The sequence below is a fragment of the Poromitra crassiceps genome, assembly GCF_964638095.1.
Source record: "Poromitra crassiceps genome assembly, chromosome: 19".
NCBI lineage: Eukaryota > Metazoa > Chordata > Actinopteri > Beryciformes > Melamphaidae > Poromitra > Poromitra crassiceps.
The window spans coordinates 16337651-16363655 of NC_139646.1; the positions used below are offsets into that span (position 1 = coordinate 16337651).

Genomic DNA, 26005 nt, shown 5'->3' on the forward strand with positions numbered 1-26005 from the left:
TGTGTGTGTGTGTGTTCAGAGGTGATTGGAGAGGCCAAGGTTGTGCTTGGGGTATTGTCAGGAGACCAGAGGTGCGCTGCTGTTTTCATTGATGCTGATGAGGCCATGTGGAGATACACTGAGAATTCTGTATGACGGCAGATCGGGCTTACACCACATAAGCCCACCCTTTAATTTTCCCAAACAAGGTTTACCCACATATTCGGACGGATATCAATAGTGTTTTCTTATTTAAAAGAGAGAGAGGAGAGAGAGAGAGAGAGAGAGAGAGAGAGAGAGAGAGAGAGAGAGAGAGAGAGTGCAGTCTGCTCAGCTCAAGCGTCTGTGTATGTATTTAGACAGCTGGAAAGCAGAGAGACAAAGCACTGTATCAGACTGAGAGTATTCTAAAGGGGGACACGTAGTCTATTCTGAACAACTTGGTTAGAATGAGCTGGAGCTTACACTATTCTGACTTTTTCAAGCCAATTTTAGATTTTCATCTAAATTCAGTAGTATCAATTTATAGTAGGTACAGCCTGTTCGAGAGGCATAGAAATATCATAATGCTCAAAGTTCTTTTGTTTATATTGCTGGTTGTTCAAATAGAGCTTACAGTAGACTTACATTTACTCATTTCTTTCTCTCTCTCTCTTTTTTTTTCCCTTGACATCACTGTCACATGACAGGCTGCTGTCAGGTCATTTCATGCTATCTCCCACACGCAGCCGTCCCTTTCCAGATGCTCTATATACTGTACATCAAATCTTATTAAGGGACTCCCTTGGCAATAGTGCTAGTCTGCTTCCACTGAGACGTTGAGTTGACAGTAAAAGTACTGGGGGGGGGGGGGGGGGGGGGGGGGTGTTGTAGCTTGTGGAAAAAATATTTGTATGTATGTATTCCAAAATGCCTCATATAGAGAAGCATTTCTCTTTGATTTACACACAGACTAAAGTGCAGCAGGCTCATTTTCAGACACCAACACCTGAGATTCAAATTGACTGTGTTTGTGTCTGTGTGTTTGCATCCAGCTGTGTCCCCCTCTCTGTCATCATCTGTAAGAATGTGTGCGTGTGTGTGTGCGTGTGTGTTGTTGGATTCAAATAAAGCTTTTAAAATATGTACGTACGCCAAGATTTGCCCTCAAGGTCCTTTCATTTCACAGAGAGGTGTCCACACCGCTGCCAGCTTCATCAGAGTTCACACCTCTGCTCTTCTCTTTATTCAACCTTTACCTACCGCAACTCGCAGAACAATATTTCCACATATCAACTGTGGTTAACCTTAACTACCTCCGCCCAACAGAGTTGGCCGGGTCAACGGAGTTGGAGGTTATATTTTTGCACCTGTTTGTTTGTCTGCAGGCTATCTCAAAAAGTTATGAACTGATTTGCACGGAACTTGGTAGAAAAGCAGGTCATGGGCCAACTTATATACTGATTAACTTTCCACGCCCACTGGCCAAAAGGGGGCGTGGTAATGGGCATGGCCAATCACAAAAAGGCACCTAACTTCCAAACAGATTGACGTAACGCCACAAAACTCTGTAGAAGGTTGGAGGTATGCACATGCCCTCTGCACCTGTTTTAACATCTTTGTGATTCTCTTTTCAAATTGACTTTTTTGTTGATTTAGTTAGTTGTTTATTTATTCATTTATTCATTAATTTCCCCTTTCGTGTTATCTGTGACTTTCTCTACTTATAATCTCGGCACCACTGGAAAAGAGGGTCTCAACCCTCAGTGTGTTTTCCCAGAACTAAATAAAGGTTGATTGGTTTCACAACTATACGTCGTTTGATGGAGTCTGAATGAAATTGAATCTCCTGAACATGACGAGGAGGCGGCTGGCTTAGTCTCATATTCATACCCTTTTCATCGTCTGTGCAGAAATCCTTTATTGGGGGAAGTTGTATAACAAAGTTAAACTATCAGGGCTTATTTCCCGCGGAACTTCATTAAACTGCTTTGTGACTGCTGCTGAAAGAGAGGAGAGCAGGAGAAAGCGCTGAAAATCACTTTCCGATGGTTCATGACTTTTCCAGAGTAGCTGTTGATGGAAGTGACAGGGCACTAGACTGCTGACCATAATTAGATCAAACGGGAGTCATGCGAGCACCGGGAGCCACTCCTCCTCCCCCGCGTGACGTCAGCGATGGCCTGACTGATGAGGACGTGGGCCGTGGCAGTGTGACAGGGACCAGTGGGCCGGCTGTCACCTGTCAGCGGTCCCGTCCCCGCTGCCTCCGCACACCCCTGACGGGTGCTGCTGGAAAAAGAACAGAAGCAGCACCAAACATTATTTATGGCGCTGACACCTGTGGTGCGGCGACAGGCTGCAAGGCAAGACGAGAGCTGGAGTTTTTAAGAACCGATTGCGCCGTGATTTGCACAAGTTACACAGTATTGTTATATTTGAGAAGTGACACAATCTCAAAGTATTTATGATATATTTACCAGACACGACAGCGATGGCTGCTATTGTTCTCACCTTGTGAGTCTTTGTGTGTGTGTGTGTGTGTGTGTGTGTGTGTGTGTGTGTGTGTGTGTGTGTGTGTCATCACAGCGTGTGTGTTATCACAGCATGTGTGTGTGTCATCATCACAGTGTGTGTGTGTGTGTTGTCATGGGAAAATGTGGTCCTGCAGACACCTATAATTGCAGTGGTGGAAATGGGCAGGTTTTACTGTGGGATCCGCCGGATGTGAAAGAGAGAGAGAGACACAAGGGCTTTGTGCTACAATAAACCTATATCAAATAATGTCATACTGCATAGGATTCAAATCCAGTCTGGGGCCCGTGCTGCATGTCTGCTGCCTCTCTCTGTCTGCTGTCAGCGATCCAATAAAGACGACAATGACATGAACCACTGCAGAACATACAGTAGGGCTGCACAATTAATCGTATTTTCATCGTCATCGCAATATGAACATGCGCAATAAACACATCGCAAAGACTGCCTGAAACGCAATGAATAACAAAAGTGGTTTTATTTACATGCGTCATGCATTCCCACTCAGCATCTGATCATTTTGTCTTGTGTTGTAAATCCAGCGTACACCTTTCCCTTTACAACAGCGTGCTCCGCTCCGCCCCTCTGCCAAAGCCCAAACACGCTGTGTGTAGTTTCAGCTAGAGTCAGTGTGTATTTCGTTTCTTTATTCAGTGGGCATAGGCTATGTTTGGGGTCTATGTTAGCATTATTAAAGCAGAAAGACATAGGAACTGTATAGCTAATATGCATACTTTAATATCTGCTTATTTATTGCAAGTCGTATCGTCATCGCTATATTGAACAATGTTATCGCACATCGCAGATTTTGCTCATATCGTGCAGGCCTAACATACAGTAGGGCTGCAACTAACAACTGTTTTTGTGATCAATCAATCTGATGTGTTTTCTCAGTATTAATCAATTATTCAGTTAGTCTATAAAATGTAAAAAAGAATGACAAATGGCCATCAGGGGGCATTGGACATTTGTCAGGTTATCAGGGCCAAAAGTGATTCATAACATTTTAATCTGACCAGCAGCAAAAAACAACAACAATGTATTGATTTTATAATGATATCAAATGAAGAAAAGCAAGTAGCCTAAATCTTAGCTTATGAAGCTGTAACCAGCACATTTTCTTTCAACCATTTTCAGCCCTAACACTAACTGTACTAATTTGCTTCTACTGGATAACCGTCAAGAAATAGCTGTCAGCAGTGCTGATGCAGGATAAATACATGAAAGGGAGATTTCTACAGTGGCAGCCCCAGCACCATCACACCCAGCGTCTCTCATTTGACTGAACTAGCCCTTTAAAAAAGACCCGCGGTGTCCTAAACAATCAGGAATTCCGAGCAGAGACTATCAGTGAACTGTGAGGAGTTGAGCCCCGTGCGTCTATCTTCTCTCCTCGCAGGGCTTCTCTTCCAAATCAGCGGCTTAGGGCCGGGCCGCTGGCGGAGCGCGACTCTCGCTTTGAAGAGACGCCGCCTCGCGCTGAATTCTGATTGGGTGAGGAGGCCGATCTGATTCACTGCCGTGTCCGACAGCTGTGCAGCGGAGTGAAGAGGGTTGATGGAGGAGGGGAGACAGCCAGAGAAGGATGAGATGAGAAATCGGGGGAGTGGAGGAGCTAGAAACAGACGAGCAAGGGATAGTGTGCAAATAATAATAATAATAATAATAATAATAATAATAATAATAATAATAATATACAAAATAAAAATAAACAAAACCAAGGTGTTAGGAGAGATGTGCCGGAGGATAGTGGGGTGGAAGAAGAGAGTTGAGTTGTGTCTACTTGAGAGAAAGAGAGAGGAGCAGGAAAAGAGAAAAACAGAGAGAGAGAGAGAGAGAGAGAGAGAGAGACAGGCTGGCCAGCGCGAATCCAGCTGCCTTGCAAAGTTACAGAGAAGCAGGGGAAGAGAGGAAATGAGCACTGTATAGAGCAGCAGTTCTCAAACTTTTTCTGTCATGCCCCACTTTGGAGGAGGAAAAATGTTCATGCCCCACGGCCCCAACAAAATTGTAACAAAAGGGTCCAAGTTTAACTTTTATTGAAATTACATCAAGATCCTGACCATTCCTTTCTATTTTTTTTCAGTAATGTTGTCCAAATAAAAAAATAACTTCCATTTCAACTTTATACAAAATGTTGTGACTGCTACTGTACATCTGTGCTTTTTTAAATAATAATCAAACAGAAATTGCAATTGCAATCACTTTGCTAGAAGAAACAAAGTTAACCAGATTGCTCCATCAGATAAAAATCTAATGAAATGTGCAATCACTTTGTTATAACGATATCAATAAAGTTCTATCTGTGCAAAAAATAACAAATATTTGGCAAGAAAAATTTGCATTAAGTCTTATCACTGTATTAGTGGCTGCAATGAACCTGTTTTGCACTGTACATATTTTCAAAAATAATATCAATAAAGTGCAACCTGTGCAAAACTAAACAAAACAAGTTCAAATATTTGGCAATATGAATGAACCATCCATGGAATGAATGCGAAGTCACTACAGAAGCGGGGTTCATTTATTGATCACCGGGAAAAAAGTCTGAAGTCAAAACATTGGTTCCGTGCTGCATTTCTCCCTGCGCCCCCCCCCCCACACTTTAAGAAACACTGGTATAGAGACAGAGGAAGAGAGGATGTTTGAAGCCCCGTGTCTGACATCAAACCTGTGGGCTTTAGGAAGCCGATCAGCCTTTGACACCCAGGGCATCAGAGAGAGAGAGAGAGAGAGAGAGAGAGAGAGAGAGAGAGAGAGAGAGAGAGAGAGAGAGAGAGAGAGAGAATGGTGGCCGGGATGGGAGTTGAAGGGGAGGACGAGGAGGGGGGGAGGGAGAGAGGGAGAGAGGGGAGGGAGAGAGTCAGTGAAGAGAATTGACATAACGAATGGTGCAGTCTTTACCCCGCTGGGATTTAGCACGGCATGCATACTACATGTCTATATGTTGAGTGCCAGGCTGTAATTCATGTATTTATGTGCATAGTTCACATATACATGCTCAGAGAGGAAGGCATTAGCATGACACTTGAGTGTGAAGTCAAATATCATCATGGTGGATTCAGTGCTGTCTCAGCCGACAAATCACAGCGCTGCATGGCCTGTAGTAAAAAGAGTATTACACCCATATGCTAATGAGCTCTAGTGGGCGTGATGCATGGAACAGGATTTAGTATCTTCGGGAACTCACAAGCAATACAAGCCGCCACCACTCATGATGATCTACTCCACGCACACGCACACACACACACACACACGCACACACACACACACGCACACGCACACACGCACACGCACACACACACACACACGCGCACACACACACACACGCGCACACACACACACACACGCGCACACACACGCACACGTACACGCACGCACACACGCACACACACGCACACACGCACACACGCGCACACACGCGCACACGCACGCACACACACACACGCACACACACACACACGCAGGCACACACACACGCACACACAAGCACACACGCACACATTACAGCGTATGAATGGCTTGGAAGATGAGGCATTATTATGGCCAGGCTGCAGCGAAAGAGCCCCGCGGCTGTGGTTTAGTTAGAGTGAGTGATGATGCATTGTGTGTGTGGTGTGTGTGTGGTATGTGTGTGTGTGTGTGTGTGTGTGTGTGTGTGTGTGTGTGTGTGTGTGTGTGTGTGTGTGTGTGTGTGTGTGTGGTGTGTGTGTGTGTGCGTGGTGTGTGTGTTAGTGTAGGTGTGGAGTGTGGGGTGTGTGTGTAGGAGCTGCTAGTTGACTATAGTCTCGGGAGTGAACGTGACGGCGTACAGCATAAAAGCCAATACTGTACTCATGCGTGGGCAGAAAGACGCTGATGGCATGTCAGGGCGAAGAGAAGATGAGAGGCTGCTGCTCAGGACTTGAACCTGCGCACCGCATTCATTATTTCCTCAGGGGGTATGATGAGTGTTTACTGGCATACAGTAAGTGTGTGTGTGTGTGTGTGAGAGAGAGAGCAAGAGAGAGAGGGGGAAAGAGAGACAGAAGACGTGCAGAGCATTCAACATTGATGTACTTTGTGTGGGTGTGTCTCTGGATAGGTACTGTAGTAGATAGATAGATAGATAGATAGATAGATAGATGGAAAGATTATAAATAGATAGATGATAGGTAGCCTAGATAGATAGATAGATGGAAAGATAATAGATTAATAGATAGATAGATAGATAGATAGATAGAGAGATAGAGAGATAGATAGATAGATAGATAGATAGATGGAAAGATTATAAATAGATAGATGATAGGTAGCCTAGATAGATAGATAGATAGATAGATAGATAGATGGAAAGATGATAGATAGATAGATAGATAGATAGATAGATGGAAAGATGATAGATAGATAGATACATTAGATCATACATGGGCAAATTACGGCCCGCGGGCCGGATGCGGCCCGCCGGCGCCACCTGTGTGGCCCGCCATGGAATTGCAAAAAAAAAAAAAAAAAAAAAAAAAAATTTTTTTTTTTTTTTTTTTTTTACACAGTGCACCTGAACGCAACATGCAAGATACCCGCTGAATAAATGTCCAAATGTTCATGTCATTCTGGCCAATACTCCACTTCTGTTATAGCATTTCAGTCTGGAATATGGAATATCTTTCAATAATCTTTATGACTAAAAGGCTACATTGAATTAGAAATTTAAATAATTAACTCATTGGTTTTGGATTTATTTAGCTTCAAGACTGCATTTTTGTTTGTGTGACCCTCAACACAGGCTTTGATTATGCCGGGCCACTTACTGATACTTATGCTTAAATTAACCCACTCATATTCTGATTTATTTCAAGAAAAACATTTTGGCTAGTGGAAATTCTAATTGGCTGGTAACTTTAAAATCTAGCAGCCATATTGGCAGGTGGTCAAAAAACTTAATTTCAAGCCCTGAGAGCAGGTGGTGACATAGGAGTGAATGAGAAAAGGATGAAATATTGGTGGTTAAGACTGAATAATGACATCACAACTGTTAATTTAAAATGAGTTATTCCTCTAAACGTGGCTTCAAATGCACCAAATTTTTCACGCTGGCCCCGTTCGGCCCTCAGCAAAACCTGGTAGCGAATACATTTTTTGTGGCCCTCTCTATCATCAAAGTTACCCATGCATGGGTTACGGCATGACAATATTTGTTCGGCCCCTGGCAACAATCTGGGTTTCTCATGTGGCCCCCCATGAAAAAGAATTGCCCACCCCTGCATTAGATAGATAGATAGATAGATAGATAGATAGAGAGATAGATGCCTAGATTAGTTCATATTGATGAGGCACGCTGAAGAAGCGCCTTGGGCAGATGACTATCCCATGCTCTCTCTAGGATTATCAATATTCATAGGTGTCAGCCATCTCTGATCAACCGCATATACATATACACACACACACACACACACACACACACACACACACACACACACACACACACACACACACACACACACACACAAGCATAATATACACAGAAAGAAAATATTCCCCTCAATCTCCAGCCAGCCATGTGAATGGGACTACTGTCCCCTCTGCCTTGGAGTTTAGCCAGAAGGCAGAAGCTGATGATGGTTTTGAAAAAGCCTCGATCGTAACGTCACATGTTTTCTGAATATTGTGAAAGATAGATGCTGAAATAGGAGATGACAGAGAGCAGTGGGCTGGAACGGAGGAATAAAAAGTGTATTAGTATGTGTGTGTGTGTGTGTGTGTGTGTGTGTGTGTGTGTGTGTGTGTGTGTGTGTCACCAGCCTAGTAAAATGCCACAATACATGAAAAAAACACGACACTTTCATCCAATTTCCTCCATCTTTCAATGGTTCTGGGATGCTGGGATGCTGGGATGATGATATGGACATCTGGTGACATCTGGCCTGACAATTCAAAACATGTTTCAACTTGCAAGCTAAGGTGGGAGACTCATCCACGTGGAAACCCTCTGGTCGTCACAGGAAGGTCTAAATCGCACTCTTGACAAAAAGCCGAACGCCGCTGCTGACCGCAGCAGCTGGCCGCGGCCCGCTGGCGGGCGGCAGGGTCACTTTAGAAGCAGGAGCGGACTTAACGCAACAACAGCCACTCAATGAAAACCAAAGCTCTGGCCACGTCTGTCCGCTCGGCCCGGCCAGGAAAATCTAATAACCGATGTTCGCTGCGTCTCCTCTGCCTCTCGGCCAAGGCTGACGCATCCTTATTACAATAGATCGGCCCGCATTGATTTGTCTTTAGAAGCTTCGGGGGAGGGGATAAAAAAAAGGCCAGATTGATTTTCTGGTTTGGAGTGAGAGAGAAGGAGAAGGAGTTTGAGCTTGTGGAGAAGTGGATGATGGCAGGACAGCTGGACAGCGTGTGTGTGTCTGTGTGTGTGTGTGTGTGTGTGCGCGTGTGTGTTTTTAAAGTGGAGGTGAGCGCCTTGGCGGTGCGGGTGAGATTGGTTTCCACGCGTGTGCTTGTGCCAGGGCTTCTATTGGAGATAAACAAGGCTATTTGTCTGGCGCCGCAGCTCACCTGTCGTGATAACTCAAGTGGCGGGCGTCCATCAATCACAGACGTCAGGAGGATGTCACAACACAACAAGACCCCGAGCCCACGGCGGAGACGGTGGAGACGGCGGAGACGCCGCCGGCACAACACTCGTCGGGACGGGTTTACATTTTTATGAACAGAAATGCAAAGCGCAGGATGTCCTCCCACACACATGGAGGAGCTGTTTGGCTCTAATCATGCTCAAAGTGCCTCACCACTTGAGAAAAAAAAGGAGTTTAGCGCTATCATAAGTGAATGGGGTTGTCACGATACTAGAATTTCCAACTTCGAGGGGGGGGGGGGTGGCGGGGCTTAAAAAAAAGACAAAAAAAGAGGGATGGACAGACGCACGCTTCTCCCTAATCTATGCCCGATAATACGAATTAAAAACGTTGCACTTACACAGCAGATTACCCCTGCTCTAGTCATCAGCCTATCAGAACACCTTTAGCTTGTTGAAGCAACAGATACCCACCAATGATAGGAAGGGAAAAATCTGTAGCATTTTTGAGTTTTCTTTTAGAGAAAGCACTGCTGTTATCGATACTGTTGCAAATGAGTATTGTATCCGTATTTCTTTTTGTATCAATACTTGTATCAATACCTGTGTTTGCAATTGCAAATGAGTATTGTATCTGTATCCGGACTTATTGATACTTTTGACAACCTTATAAGTGAATGATTAAAGATTATGCCACATGCAACTGTAGTTTCTTCATTTCCCCACTCCAATTGATCACATTGCATGGGACAGGTAGCATGGCGTACCTTTTCGAAAAGATACGTTTTCAACACATTTGAAGAAGAAGTAGCTCTACTGCTCTGACGGTAATGAGAAGGTTCTTTCAGTATTGTTGTGATAAGAGGGAGACAAGTTATGGATGGAGCAGTGAACAGATGGTCGCAGGGAACAGCTAAGCAGCCGGTATAAACAGAAACATGACACACACAAGCCTTTTCACCCATTCATCATGTTGTAAGCGGGTAGTAAGCGGACATGATGGCATCATTGAGAGAGCGCATTTGTGGCAAGGAGGTATCTGAATTCTTGAGTTTGACCTGAACTGACTGCCTTCCTCCTGGGAAAGGCACACGCTGTGACATTATTTCATGCATTTAAAGTTGGAGATGTTTTAAACACGTGTCTACTTTCGCTCCCTCTCTAACAGCTGTACGACTCTTATGTCAGCCTCCATTCCTCCCCCGTTTCACTGGGATCCGTAATGTAGCTGTGTTTGGACTCAGTCACTCTCAACAAACTGCACAAACGTCTCTTATAACGGCATCGACATTTGCCCTGTGTGTGTTTTTCTTACTACTCCTTCTTATACCATCAAAATCAAACCGCAGGTGAACCTTTCTTCCCCCGGCGCCTCGGAAGAGTTCGCTGCTCGGCGCCAGCGACTTTGACGTTGGCAAGCGGGTGTTGTTGTTTCTGCCTCTACCTGTCTGTCAACACCTGTGAATGAAGCCATGTTTGCTACTCGCTTTGTTTTCCCCCACCTCCCACATCAGCCCCCCTTTGCCCTTTTCCCTCCCATCTTCCCATCTCTCATTCCTGGGGGCTCAGCGATTGTTCTTCTTGCTCCGTGGCTGAGGAGGAGGAGGAGGAGCGCGTGTGCGTCAGTCTGGATGTGTTTGACGAGGGAGGGCGGCCGCGCTGAAAAATGAGGCAGGTGGCTGCAATCTATCAACAGTGGAGCGGCGTCCTGGCAGACGCAGGCGAGGCGAGCCGAGGGTTTTCCTGTGTGAGGCCGGGCGTGATGAAATGGATGCGCTTCTTTCTGCATCAGACAGACAGACCGGAGCGTAGAGTGTGTGTGAGAGAGCGAGAGAGGGGAGGGGGAGAGAGAGAGAGGAGGGGGGAGGGTCTTTCCTCCATCTGTAGGCTTCCGCATCTGCCCCCCCCCCCCATCATCCCTATCAACTCCCCCCTCTCCTCCTCACATCAGGGAGTCGCTCTTTAATGGTTTGCTCTACAAATGCGCAACTCTCTCTCTCTCTTTCCTATGCAGTTTGTATCTCTCTCTCTCTTTCCTATGCAGTTTGTATCTATCTCTCTCTCTTTCCTATGCAGTTTGTATCTATCTCTCTCTCTTTCCTATGCAGTTTGTATCTCTCTCTCTCTTTCCTATGCAGTTTGTATCTCTCTCTCTCTTTCCTATGCAGTTTGTATCTCTCTCTCTCTTTCCTATGCAGTTTGTATCTATCTCTCTCTCTTTCCTATGCAGTTTGTATTTCTGTTTGCCGTGGATACGGATGACAGAATGCAGATAAAAAGGGGGAAGAAAGAGGGAGAGAAACTCTTCCACAGCTCCATCACTCCCTGTCTTCTCTCTCTCACAGCCCCCCCATACCCACCCTTAATGTAACCACATCCTGAGTGATAACTCCCTCCTTATCACCTCTTCTCCCAACCCCCTAAATCAGTACATACATGTGTTTTAACACACACAGATGCGCGCACACACACACGCACACACACGCGTGCGCGCGCACACACACACACGCACGCACACACACACACACACACAACCGCCACAACTGTTATACTATCTGTCCATTTTTCGATTGATCTCCTTCCGTATCATCTTCTCTCTCAATCGCCCACTTCAACACGTGCGCGCCGCACACATACACTGACACTACACACACACACACACACACACACGCACACGCACACACACACACACACGCGCACACACACACACACACTGTACCATGTCAGCCCAGCCAGATGCCTTCCACTGCCTGAGGCATACTGTGCTACTCTCCCCACGGGGAGGAGAACAGGGGGGGAAGGGAGGGAAGGCAAACTCAGCAGGCGGAGGGAGGGTGAAGTGATGGAGAGAGGAGTGAAAAAGAAAGAGGAGAACTGAATATCAAAGAGGCTACAGCGGGGATCTCTGTCATGGAGAGCGGAGAGTCTCTCACTAGTTCAAAAATATGATTCCAGAACAGACCGAGGCAATGGAACGGTTTCACTACAAAAAAAGAAATTTGAGTACATACACATAGTTCTATCCTTAAAAACTGGATTTCATATAGGCAAAGATAACATCAAATGGCGCTTATCTTCAGTGCTTCCAAAATGAGCATTTCTTTAAATAAAGAAAAGGATCATTTGGCTTACTCTAAGTATATGAGCTAACTGCCATGTTGACAAAGCGCAGAATGAGCCAGTGATACACGGCACAAACAGAACGAGTTCAAGGCGCGCCAGAGAAACAGGACCAAATGAGGGAACAACAGAGGACAGTTAAGACGGCCTGATGAAACAAGGAGAAAATAAACGGGAGAAAATGAGAGAACGATAACAGAAAAGCGTAGGGGGGATTCTCACGTTGAGATCACTCGCCTAGTCGTGTCTTCAGCTTTGATTTCAACATCAAATGTAGCAAGGAGTATTTTCTTTAACCTTAACACGCACGTTCATATGATGCACACCATGTTATGAGAGAGAGAGAGAGAACAAAGAGTGTAATAAACAGAACAACAAATACTGTCGAGAGCGTGAGATAGTAAATGGCCTTTTCCACCATATCTCTCCGCCTCACTCTCCTGGTGTGGATTCTACAGTTAGAAATTGGGGTCAATGTGAAGGAATCAACTGTAAAATCTTAGATTTACTATGTATGTGAAAGAGAGAGAGAGAGACAGAGACAGAGAGAGATAGAGAAAGAGACAGAGAGAGAAAAAGAGAAAGTGTGAGAAAGAGACAGAGAGAGAGAGATTGTTAAAGGTCTGCACCCCTGAGTCACCTCTACATCTTTTATTTACTGCCCTTAGAAGCAGAGTTGGTGCCAGAACCGTTTGCTCCGCGGTGGCTGGGTCTGGGCTGCCTGCCTGAAAGAGCCAGAGGCTACAGTGCTCCTGGACACACGCACGCACGCACACGCACACACGCACACACGCACACACACACACACACACACACACACACACACACACACACACACACACACACAGTGGTCCAGTTCATAAGTACACATGTTGTACACAGTATGCTGATGTTTAAAAGAGGTGGAAACTACTCTAAGTTAGAGTAACTGACATACGGTTAAACTGGAGTTGTCCAGAAGTTCTCCAAAGGTACAAAGGGCGAGAGGAGAGATTCAGCGCCTCTCCAGCCCGCTCCTCCGCTTAACACGGCCAGTGAACGCCTCCTCCAGCAACAAGCCGTGTCCCTGTACCACTCTAACTTTTTAATGAGTGAGGCTGCTCTAACCTTGCGCCAAACGCCTCCGCAACATTTTCCCTGACATTCTGGATCTGTTTGGAAAAGGATGGCAAAGCGTGTATGATAGCGTGTATGATGTGTTGATTAACAATTAAGACTAATTAAGGTGTTTTCGATTCTTATTCGTCAAGAAAGACCTGATGTATTTTTGTGACACACAGCTCCCACATCTCAGCAGCAAAAGATCACAGGAACAGAACACCAGATGACATGTAAGGCAACCAGGAAGTGGAAATAATGTAACGCAGCATTCACACTGTGAAGTAACACAGATGTGCCCACTTATACATGAAGTGCTCCAACCAAGATAAAATAATAAAGCAAAAGCATTTCTTCTGGCGGCCCATTTTGGAGCCAGGAAAATCTTTCATGGTACAAAAATAAGTCGCGAAGTAGAAGAGAGAGAGGTCTGCTGCACAAGATGTTAGTTGGTTCACACAATCTGATATGGAGGAGCAAGCTGTTCCAAAGTTTAGGGGCAGCAATAACAAAAGCACTTAAGTTTTAGCCTTGGCTTGAGGACTTAAGGGACTTAATAGCATTGTATGGGCACAATAATTTGATTCTGGAAAAGCGATATATATTTTGTAACCTTTATTTTATACAGGGTGAGTCTCAGTGAGAGCAGTGCCTCAGTGCCTCACCCCTATCTGCAATCTAAGGTCAGGTCCCAAACCTCACCTCATGGCCCTCCGCTCCTCCACCCATGCAGATGGCCTCACCCCTCCATCACTAAGGCCATGTTCAGACTAGGACGCCAAATCCGATTTGTGAACTTTAATCTATTAATGATTCTATCCAGATTGGTTTTATGAGTCTGGACGCTCCAAGTCTGATTTGTGTCACTTGTCCCAAACCACATATGGAGGTAGTTTCCAATCTGCTTTCGACTGATGTGACTTCAGTGTGGACGCGCTGATCACCCAAATCAGAAACACTGTCAGAAACATTGTATGTTGGCTCATTGGCTCATTGTATCTGGACACACAGATCCGACTTGAATACTTGCCCAAATCAGATTTGTGGCAGTGCGGACACACTCCCAAATCAGATTTGGGAAACCAATCAAGATAATGATGATTAATGACTTTAGCAGCAAATTGGATTTGCCTGTAATGTGAACATGGCCTAAGTGGGCTCAGAAGTCGCTCACGCCGTCGCAACTCTTCTCATCCCTGGGCAGAGATGCTCACAAGTCATTTTTTACAAGTCCAAGTCAAGTCTCAAGTCTTTGTTCACGAGTCCAAGTCAAGTCTCAAGTCTCTTATGGATGAGAATGCTATCATCTGCTGCATGCCATCTGGTCTGCTTAGCTACACTGCATAGCTAAAACTAAGGAATTCAAAGCATGTACTGTATTATCTTCACTCCTTTATTAACATACACAGTATGAGCATTGATTAACTGACATTATCATTAGTAGATGTTTCCTTAATGTTAATGCACCAAAAAATAAAAAATAAAGATTGTTCACAAGTCCCAAACCTTCAAGTGCAAGTCAAGTCTCAAGTCTTTGAGGACAAGTCTCAAGTCAAGTCTCAAGTCACTGTGTGTGTGACTTAAGTGTGACTCAAGTCCAAGTCCCCATCTCTGTCCCTGGCTGGGGCCACAATGGTGGATTTCGAAATGCAGGATGGCAGGGGAAGAGGCAGACAATTTGGCATGGAGGTCAAGTAAGTGTGTGTGTGTGTGTGTGTGTGTGTGTGTGTGTGTGTGTGTGTGTGTGTGTGTGTGTGTGTGTGTGCGTGCACGTGTGTGTGTGTGCGTGCGTGCACGTGCGTGTGTGTGTGTGTGCGTGTGAGAAGATGCAAATTGTGAAATGCAGGGTGACAGAGGCAGAGTAGGGTGGGTTACTCCTGCCAACCTGCATTTTGGAAATTCGCATAATGTGGTCGCAGCTTTGACGAATTCACGCTTGTTTATCTTTTTAGCTTTGTCGACTTTGTTTTTCTTTACAAGGCAAATGAAATAATGGAGCAAACAAAAGAGTAGGGCAAGCTAAGTGCAAAAGGACAATTGATGATGTATTTGTGTAGTATGAGTAAAAGCAATAACTGATCATAATCAATCAGAATACAGAGAGAGATGTAGCAAAAAGGATCGGCCCATCACGCCCTCGCTCGAACCACTGAAAGCCTTTGACTCTTCTACTCCGAGTCCTCTCTAGTCTGTTATTTATCTCCTTCTCTCTCTTACACACTCATTGATTTTTCCACATTCTCTTGCTCTCTCTCTCCCTCACTCCCTGAAGACCTCCCTCTGCACTTCTGTTGTTTCCCTCCTCTGTTCAGATCTCTTCATCTCCTCTCAGGCTGCTCCATCGTTCATGTCTCGCTCCTCTCTCTTTCCGCGGAGACACAGAAACTCTATTTCTGCAGCCTGCCACCCAGGGCCTCGGAGCGCATCCCGCTGTGGAGTCGCTCCTCCTGCGAGCTTCTCTGCAGCCTGACAGCGTAACATGCAAAGACAGATGCTACCGTGTGCCGCTCAGAACTAAAGACAGATGCTACCGTGTGCCGCTCAGAGCTAAAGACAGATGCTACTGTGTGCCGCTCAGAGCTAAAGACAGATGCTACCGTGTGCCGCTCAGAGCTAAAGACAGATGCTACTGTGTGCCGCTCAGAGCTAAAGACAGATGCTACTGTGTGCCGCTCAGAGCTAAAGACAGATGCTACCGTGTGCCGCTCAGAGCTAAAGAGAGATGCTACCGTGTGCCGCTCAGAGCTAAAGACAGATGCTACCGTGTGCCGCTCAGAGCTAAAGACAGATGCTACCGTGTGCCGCTCAGAGCTAAAGACAGATGCTACCGTGTGCCGCTCAGAGCTAAAGACAGATGCTACCGTGTGCCGCTCAGAGCTAAAGACAGATGCTACCGTGTGCCGCTCAGAGCTAAAGACAGATGCTACCGTGTACCGCTCAGAGCTAAAGACAGATGCTACCGTGTGCCGCTCAGAGCTAAAGACAGATGCTACCGTGTGCCGCTCAGAGCTAAAGACAGATGCTACTGTGTGCCGCTCAGAGCTAAAGACAGATGCTACCGTGTGCCGATCAGAGCTAAAGGCAACGTTTCCAGCCTCATGTTCTCTGACAAGAATGAGTGTTTAGATTGTGACACTGCCGGTGACCTGTGTACATGTGTGTTTAAAGAGAGGGGTTGCCTTCAAAACATGTGGGGAAATGATGGAAGAGTTGATTTGCATGTATATATATATATATATATATATATATATATATTTGCTGTTTTCAAAGCATTTTTGCTATGGGTACCTACATGCTGGCCATAGGAAGGAAAAGGCGTTTTCTTTTCTTAAAAACAGATTCTACCCTTGAATCCAATGAGCACCAAAAACCTTTTTGCAAGCAACTCTAAAAATGGTTACAAGAACAAAATGTACCGTAAAATCTACATTTAAGTGTCTTTACTCAACTTATAAGCAATAAGGCAGTTTGCTTTCGCCGCACATTATTGTACATGATAAACTGCATGCTGGACTTGGTTCCTTTAGTTGCTAGAATAAATTACTTGCCAAGGGTAATAAATGTACAAGAATGTATCTTGGTGACACCGGTACAGAGATGCAAGCTGTGTAATCAGAGGTAGTAGAAGTACACACATCCTTTACTCAAGTCCAAGTCAAGAAAAAGTACATGGTCTTAAATTGACTTAAAAAGTAAAAGTAAATTGAGTATTTCTAATGTATTGAACTAGTTCTCTGTTGAGCACTGCTCTGAATCTGTCTGCAGCTCCAATCACTAATGTTAATTCTCTTCTCTCTTCTTGGTGTTGCTTCTTCGTGTCTGTGTCTCTTTATCTCCTTTTTGGTGTCACTTTGGTGAGCAAGCAGCCAATCACATTTGGCACGCACACAAAAAGAACAATAAATGAGTAGATGATTTCTCGAGAGCAACGAGTCTGTTCTGAAAACGTAGCAAGTAGAAAATATAGACCAGTGAGGTTGAAACGCGTTGCGTTTTGTGCCCCGGTGTATGTACTGTATGAAGATGTACATTGTTTGTTAAACTGTCTTATGTACTTTACTTCAGTGGTTAAACTTGCTACAAGGACCCAAGAAGCTCCTTTTTTCTTTATTGTTATATTTTTGGCCTGCTAAGCTTTCTTGTGCCACATTTTGGACTTTTCCTACTGTTCAAATGTAGTGAATTAAAGTGACGTAAAGCCACAGAGATACTTGAAAATCTCACTTAAGTACCTTTATTACTTGCCACCTCCTGGCCATAATCTTGCAGTCATTTACAGTAACGGGCCACATGATAATCTTGCAGTCATTTCCAGTAACGGGCCAGAGGGCCACATACCTGGACTGTATAAAAGCAGCAGCTTGAAGATGGGAAGGTGTGAAGTCTCTGATGGAACACATGCTGAGCCTGTTGAGTAACTGAGAGGGTAAAGCTGGGTTAAGGCCTGGAGGAACCCGCTGCAGCCCTGCCGACTCAGCACAAAGCCCCGCACTCTCTTTGTAGAGAGGCTGATCAAAGAGTAGAGAGCGCTCGGAGGATTCACCGCGTCAGAGAGGTTCGGAGGGGATGTGCACGGACACTCCCGCTATGTTTCCCGATGGGGCACGAGGAGGGGGGCGGGTGTAAGAGTGCATACGCCCCCTTGTGTGTGTATGTGTATTTGTGTTTGTGCGCAGCATCTATCTTAGCGTGAATAAACCGCTCGGTGTGAGCACACAAATCTCTGCGCTTTTGGTGCAGATTGGCGGATTCCGTATGCGTTTGAAATTGCGTGAGTTTGCGAGTGTGAGAAGGCGCCATGTTGGGAGTTCAGAAGCGTCAAACGGCCTGTAACTCTGAGGGCTAATGAGGAGGGCAGGGGTGGAACTGGGCGGTGCCGGCTGTCACCTCAAGACAGGAAGCGCAGCATCAAAGGCTGTTTCCTCTCCGTCTCAATCGTTCTTTCCCTCGTCCTCCCTCTCTACCCTCTCTATCCGAGCTCGCTCTCGGGTCCTGGGCCTCTCTACCCTCTCTATCCGAGCTCGCTCTCAAGCTTGTATTATGCTCACCCTGCCGTGAAGGGCGCGGGGGTGGAGCGAGGGGCGGGCGCGTCAAATGACGTAAACGTGTTGGGCGTGGTTGGGCGCTACCTCCGTCTGGCGCTCGCCTTGTGCATGAGTTTTTTTCTAACAGCGCGAGCAGCGCACGGCTTCTCTCCAAACATGTCCGCTTTCAAGCCACTGAGCCCTGAACACTGAGCTGTGTTTTCACCACATTTCTTGACCCATGTGGTAGGCTATAAACTTTGATTTGCAACTGTTCGTTTTTAGTCATTTCACCAAGTAAATGTGTTGTGTTGAGAGCATTATTGAGAGAGATTAAAAGCAGCACAGAGTAGGCTATCAGGGCTGAGAACTAAAACGGCTTTCAGTAAAAACAAGTTTGGTGATTCCTTCATGTGTTGATGTGGGGTCATTTGAGAGTGAAAGCACACTCAGTACTGCACATAATAGCGTTTCATTGCGACTTTTCCACGGGCTGTTCTCACTATTACCATTGTACAATAACATGCTGATCACTTTCTGAGTATAATGGCATCTGCCCCAGCGCGAGGTCTGCACGGTGACTCACGGAGACTCGCGGGGCCACACCCCCACGGAGCTTGGTCGAGTATAATTCAGCCTTCAGGTCCTGGGCCTCTCTACCCTCTCTATCCGAGCTCGCTCTCAGGTCCTGGGCCTCCGCCCCTGAAGCTCACTCTCAGGTCCTGGGCCTCCCCCCCTGAAGCTCACTCTCAGGTCCTGGGCCTCCACCCCCTGAAACGCAGAGAGAACCTGTCCTGTCCGTTCAGTACTTCAGTTGGCCCTGATACCCCTAAAAACTGCTGACGCAGCAAGATGGAGTAGTGGGTATGGAGAAGGCCCGGGTTCAAACATCCGCCCTGCTGAAGTGTCTGAGCAGAACACTGAATCAGCAAAAAGAGAATTTCCTAATTTCCACAGTAAAATAGCATTCTATTTATTGTTACATTGATCGCTGATGGGTGGAATGCATGTTGCTGTACCATGTAGATGGTATGATGTATATAATGTATGTATGGTTTTATTTCATGGGTTTCATTTGAATATGGATTCACATTTATTGCATTCACAGTTTTCACACTCTCTCTCTCGCCCCGATTTTTCATCTCTCTCTCCCCACTGTGTACCAACTAGTCTGACTCAACAGAATTAGGCTGCGGGTATACATACGCTCTGCCATTGGCGTCTTCCATTTCAGACGGTTTCCTATCGGCGTGATTTCAAAGTCCACGTCGCTACGAGCTAGCAACGTACATGCTGAAAATGGCAAGTTTTACATGCTCGACATACGTTTTTTACTGTTTTATGTGGCGTTTTCTGCCAGACTCTCTCCAGTGCTGGAAGTGAGAACTGGGAACTTCATCCTCTTCTCCAACAGATTTGCTTGATTTAAACAGCATATCAGATAGGAATGAATACACTTCCAAAGTTACAAACACAAATGCTTTTACTTTAGGATTTGGGGAAAGCCCTGGATGAGTCAGTGGCTGCGCCTTTTAAACCCATTTTAAGACCTGTAAATCCCTCCTCTCTCACTGGCTGCTGAGATGCCAGATTTACAGTTTCCCTGTGTGTGTGTGTGTGTGTGTGTGTGTGTGTGTGTGTGTGTGTGTGTGTGTGTGTGTGTGTGTGTGTGTGTGTGTGTGTGTGTGCGTGCGTGCGTGCGTGCGTGCGTGTGTGTGTGTGTGTGAGAGAGAGAGAGTTCACACACGTGTAGTTTAACACTTACCTCTTCCTTGTTGATTCTGCCTTGTGTCTGCCGTTGGGAAGTGTTTGCGAAGGTACTCTCTGGAGCGAATGTCAGCCTGTGAGAAAAGAGAGGTGAGAGAGAAAGGGGGATGCCGAGAGAGAGGATGGGAGAGGAGAAAGAATGAGAGACAGAGAGGGTGAGAGAATAGAGAGAGAGAGAGGAGAGAGAATGAGAGAGGGAGGGTGAGAGGGGGGAGAGAGAGAGAGGAGAGAATGAGAGAGGGAGGGGGAGAGAGAGGGGGGAGAGAGAGAGGATGAGAGACAGAGAGGGTGAGAGAATAGAGAGAGAGAGAGGAGAGAGAATGAGGGAGGGTGAGAGGGGGGAGAGAGAGAGGAGAGAGAGAATGAGAGAGGGGGGGGGAGAGAGAGGCGGGAGAGAGAGAGGATGAGAGAGGCGAGGAGAGAGAATGAGAGAGAAAGGGTGAGAGAGGAGAGAGAGGAGAGAGAATGAGAGAGAAAGGGTGAGAGAGGAGAGAGAATGAGAGAGGGAGGGTGAGAGGGGGGAGAGAGAGGATGAGAGAGGAGAGGAGATAGAATGAGAGAGAGAGAGGAGATAGAATGAGAGAGGGGGGAGAGAGAGAGGGTGAGAGAGAGAAAGAGAGAGGAGAGAGAATGAGAGAGGGGGAGAGAGAGAAAGAGAGAGCAAGAGATAATGAGAGAGGGAGAGAGAGAGAGGAGAGAGAATGAGAGAGGGAGGGTGAGAGAGCGAGAGAATGAGAGAGGGAGGGTGAGAGAGCGAGAGAATGAGAGAGGGAGGGTGAGAGAGAGATTCTGTATTTAGCAAATTGTCACAAACAATTTTCAGGTACTTTGTTGCAAACCCCAGTGAGAAGAGAAGAGCATTACAGACTGAACACGTTCTTCTGAAGCTCAAGCCTGCCTTGATGCTGCCTTCAAACAGAACAGATTGTTCTTTGTGCTGTAGAACCTGACCAACATCCAGTCAACCTGCTGTGTAAAACAAGTGGTGCTGAGCCAGCAGCACCGTCCAGGACTTTACATGGCTCCTACATGGCTGCCATCATCTGAAAACGTCCCCATGTGATCTCCCCTGTGGCTCCGAAAAATGACGAGAATATATCATTTATTAGGGGAGTTTGTTTTGCCTGTGGCATTACTCTCAACACACGTATGAGTAACAAAGGAAAACTCACGCTGTGAAGATAAAAGCTTCCATCAAATTAACCAAAACACAGAAAACAAAGACCAGGCTATTCGACATGACTGGTGACCATCCATCTGTCACACTACTTTAGAGTGAGGTACCTGAAGCTGTCGATGCTGTTCGCACGAGTATTGTTTGTTTGTGTGTGTGTGTGCGTGCGTGTGTGTGTGTGCGCGTGCATGCGTGTGTGTTAGGCCTCAAATATGCAAAGCGTTCATGAGGGAGACTTTCTATAGTAATGACAGTGTTTTTGAGGTGAAGCTGCTAACATTGAGAGGCAGCCGGATTCGCCAGATCTCGATTGTACGAGAAATCCATGGATAAACGTGCCGGTGTCGGGGTGCAGAAATCGCTCGGGTATAGGCATTTGATTGGCTGTACCTTCGGGCACGTGGTGGGATTAACGTGGGCAAAATGGCCGACCGCTTTAGATTAGCTAACAAGCTAACGTTAAGCTACTGATGTTATCAGGCATGATCGACATTAAAAATATGAATTGGAGTTAGGGTTAGCAAGCATTTCCGGTAGGGCGAGCCGAATCCGTAACCCGAGTAGACCCGACAAGGTCCCAGATGGTTCTTTCTAACAAGGGCTTCTTGCCCCATTCAATTCCCCTGCACACACCACACACACACACACACACACACACACACACACACACACACACACACACACACACACACACACACACACACACACACACACACACACACACACACTCAGACGTAGCTGTCTACTAAACTTTCACTTTCGCCTAAATATTCTCCAAACGTGTACATATCTGCCTGATAAGCGCATGTAGAGTCTAATCTGCAGACTCTATGGTGTATGCTACAGGTGTACTGGCCTGTCTGGTGGGAGTTATGGAGCCTAATTTGTCTGAAACAGGTGTTTGAGACATTAGACTCTATATAAGTTTTGCTGGGAGATATAAATGTGTTTGATTTCTATTTAATTTCTTGGAGGCCACTGTTTTGTGAAAAGCGACTAAAACAAAGTTCAGACTAAGCAGGTTTGGAATGTCTTAGTCAAATTCTGGAGCGTTTGCTCAATCAGCTTGGTTCATTTGGACAATGAGAACACGATGAATGTGGCATCAAATAACCACACAGGGAGCAGGAGAAATGCAGGTGCCAATCCTCTTCTAAGTGAGAGAGAAGATAATTAACTGGAGAGCCTAGCAGAACAAAATGAACCAGCACACCAGAGAAAGTCAATTAACAATAACAAGCACAGACACTCCATCATGCTTGGCTGAAGTTACACAGCCTGAAATCAGATTTATTTTCACTCTCCCTGCCACCAGAATCTCTAATAGCTGAGAGGGAATATGTCAAAATTCATAAAGATTCTGCACTTTGTGACAAGTTTTAGCAATTTGGCGTGGAGTTAGGTATGGGCAGAAGGTTTTCAAAAACTCACCGGAAAGAGCCAATGTGATATCTCAGCTCCTTTTAGTACTAGGTCATTATATAATGTCACCTTTTCTACTTTGTTTGTTGCTGGAATTGCGGGAATCCATTTCTGAAAGTCATTTTTCTATTTCAAGGTAATTTGGTTGGCTTATAAGCGGGCAGCAGATACAGAAATGCAGCAAACTTTCCCTCTGTGGTTCAGATGAAGAAAAGCACACTAGGAGTGTGATAGATATAAACACTAAATGATCAGCGTTTGTGTTTCTGACGAGGAGGGAATGAAGGAGAAAACAAACATGGAAACGTGAAGAATATGGCAGCCGAGAAAAGCCTCGACTGAAGTTTGATCCAAGAGTTCAAATCTGGCTGCCATTGTTTTCCCTGGCATGGTGTGAAGGCACAGGTGAACAGGTGTGCACTGCTGGCTCTCAGTCAGCGCCAGCGGCTTTTAGTACATACAGGCCCCACACACACACACACACACACACACACACACACACACACACACGGTCTGAGTCTTAGCTTCCTTCTAGTGGCCTGGGGCGGGTCGTTTAACTCCGACCCCCCAAAGCCCCTTCAGTCCTGCAGCAATGTCTGCCTGCTCTCTCCCTTCTTCCCCTCCTTTCCTCTCTGCATCCTTTCTTCTTTTTCCATCTCTCTCTCTCTCTCTCTCTCTCTCTCTCTCTCTTGTGCTTCCTCCCCTCCACCCCCTTTGCTTCTCTCATGTCTCGTCTCCTTTCCCACCTCCATCTATCTTTGCCTCCCTCCCCCCCCCTCTCTCTCTTTCTCTCCCCCGTCTCTCTCTCCTACATCCATCTCTCCCACTCCCTTCTTCCCTCCACACCCCTTCTCCAAATCCCTCTAGTCTCCTTCTCATCTCCATCTATTTCCTCTCCTCTCTCTCTCTCTCTCTCTCCCTGCAGAGGTCCAGGGACAGTGGCTGCAGCGCTCGAATGTCAGACAGTCATATATTAACATTTAGACAGCCTCGGGGCCAGACGGAGCGCTACAGGTTAAATCAGTCACCTCTCAAAAGCTCCACAAGCTAACTGGGGCAGCTGGCAGCGGCGGCGCGCCGGTGTCAATCTCCACGGATGTTTGACAGTGTCAGACGTTTAACATGATCGTCTTACGACTGTGAAACTCTCTCTCTCTCTCTCTCTCTCTCTCTCTGTCTGTCTCCCTCCTCTCTCTCCCCGACCACTTTACTTTGCCTTTTTCTCTCAGACTATTCCCGTCAAATTCCACTCCACACATCCAGGTGATGCTGTAGCTGCTCCACACAATTATGTTTTGTCATCATAATATACACAAATGTAAACGAAAGCTGAGCAGTTACAATTTTCTGCTTCATTGGAGTACGTTTGTCGCGAATACACTAGAAAACAATCAATATCAACTATAGTTCTTATTTTCATTTCTCATTTCTTTAGTGCACAATTTGAGGATGAATGTGTTTGTCATGTGGAGCTAATTTAAACCTCTGCTACTTTTGAACTGACGTGACTTTCACGGATTACAAAGAAAGTATTGGATGTTATGTGTACTGAAATATTTTTAGTATCGTATGAAAACTCAACGCTAGTCTGTAACTAGTGTAAATATTCTATTAGTACTATCTTGCTGGCTTTGCAACCTGTTGTATGAGACATTCTTAAAAATAAGGGTTAAATTAATGAACCCCAAATGTAGCTCATATACTGTTCTGCTCTAAAGCTGCCTGAATCCGCCTTTTTCACTTCCCACCCAAGTGCACCCATTTTGTGTCTAAAAGGCAGGAAGTAACACAGGTGCAAGCAAAACATTAATGGGGCTTTCCAACTTCCAATCCATTTAGATTTAGGTGAACCAGTACCGGGGGGCCTCGTTAATGTTTTGCTTGCACCTGTGTTACTTCCTGCCTTTTAGACACAAAATGGGTGAATTGGGTGGGAATAAGTGAAAAAGGCTAATGTAACTGGCAGCTCATGCAAATAAAACAAAATCACGGTGAAAAGTATGGAAGGCTGTGACTGAAAGCAGGCCCGCCTCCAGGATGAAGTGACTGAGGGGGGGCAGTTATAAATTGTGAGGTTGCAATTTGAAAATGGCCATGCCAGTTTTCCCCCGCGCCTAAATTCGGAGCATCAGTGCACCCCCTTGCTGACAAGCTAGCACAACATGGTGGACACCAATGGATGCGTGAGGTCTTCTAGTTCCGTATAATCCCAGTACCTTCACTCCAGCTTTAAAAGATTAGCAAGCTACAGCCTCTGAAAGACGGCAGTGTCGTGCGCGCGCGAGGAGGAGAGGAGGAGTTAAACTACTGAGTGAAAGCCACTGCTGAAAGTTTTCGAAGTAAGTTGTGCCTGACTTCACTTCACACTCCACATTACAACATTACAACTGTGTGAGACAGGAAGAGATGAGAGCTTTGATTATTCATCGCTCGGCTAACAGAGCAGACACGGGCTGCAGCAGAGTGATACTGTGAAGTCCCTGTGAGGATAATTCCTCATAGTTAGTGACTCTCAACTGCTCTCACAGTATCACACGTCTTGCTGTCTGCAGCCTCATTTGTTACAAAACACTTGTGTGAGTCAACGTGTCTGTGTGTGTGTGTGTGTGTGTGCGCGTGTGTGTGTGCGTGTGTGTGTGTGTGCGTGTGTGTGTGTGTGTGTGCGGTGGTGACAACAAGCAGAAATACACAAGCTCTGTGGGTCTGAATTATTCAAAGAGTGCAGAGATGAAGCAGCAGGGAGGCAGAGATAGATGGATGGATGAGATGGAGAGAAAAAACGTACAGTGAGGACAAAGAAAGTCAGGGAGAACAAGGAGGTGGAGAGAAGTCGGAAAAGTAGGTAGTCATCAAAAAAGCGGTACTGGCGACATAAGAGAGGACACGCCAGGGCCGGTTCCAGAACAAGATGACTAGGGGTGCATCCTAGATAGGAAGGGGTGCAGATGCCCGGCCGAAGGCATTACTAAAAATAATGCATTTGACCATCATTTCAAGTAGAATGATACCACCCAAGCAAGAATATTTCAAGTGTTTCAAGTGCTTTACTGAAATATTTGGACCATATAATGATAATACAATTATCTCAACCTTAAAAGGTTACATATAGGTGCCAAAAAGCCATAAAATCACATCAAAGAACAAAGAAAAACAACAACTATAATTCAAGTTTAAACAGTAAGTGTGCAGCTGTAGCATTTATTAATTTTTTTTTTTTTTTTTACTTTTCAACTGAGCATGCAGACAATTAAAATAAGGGTGCAATGCATGCTTTTGCACCCCCGTAGAACCGGGCCTGGGACACGCGTGTGCGCGCACGCACGCACACGCACACACACACACACACACACACAC

The 26005-nt window shown here is 45.8% G+C and overlaps 1 protein-coding gene across 2 annotated transcripts in view; it reads right to left on the reverse strand.

Moving 5' to 3' along the window:
• LOC310793771 (endonuclease V-like) overlaps positions 1-26005 on the reverse strand; it is a 75635-nt gene that overhangs the window by 11375 nt on the left and 38255 nt on the right. The window contains exons 8-9 of one of the 2 annotated variants that reach the window (XM_083655659.1): positions 20054-20129; positions 2194-2250 (exon numbers count right to left, since the gene is read on the reverse strand). In XM_083655659.1, the coding sequence (XP_083511785.1) occupies positions 2204-2250; positions 20054-20129 (123 nt within the window). In that variant the 3' untranslated portion in view covers positions 2194-2203. Of the gene's footprint in view, positions 1-2193; positions 2251-20053; positions 20130-26005 lie in introns of those variants that run through there. The other variant, XM_083655658.1, reaches the window with a different exon arrangement.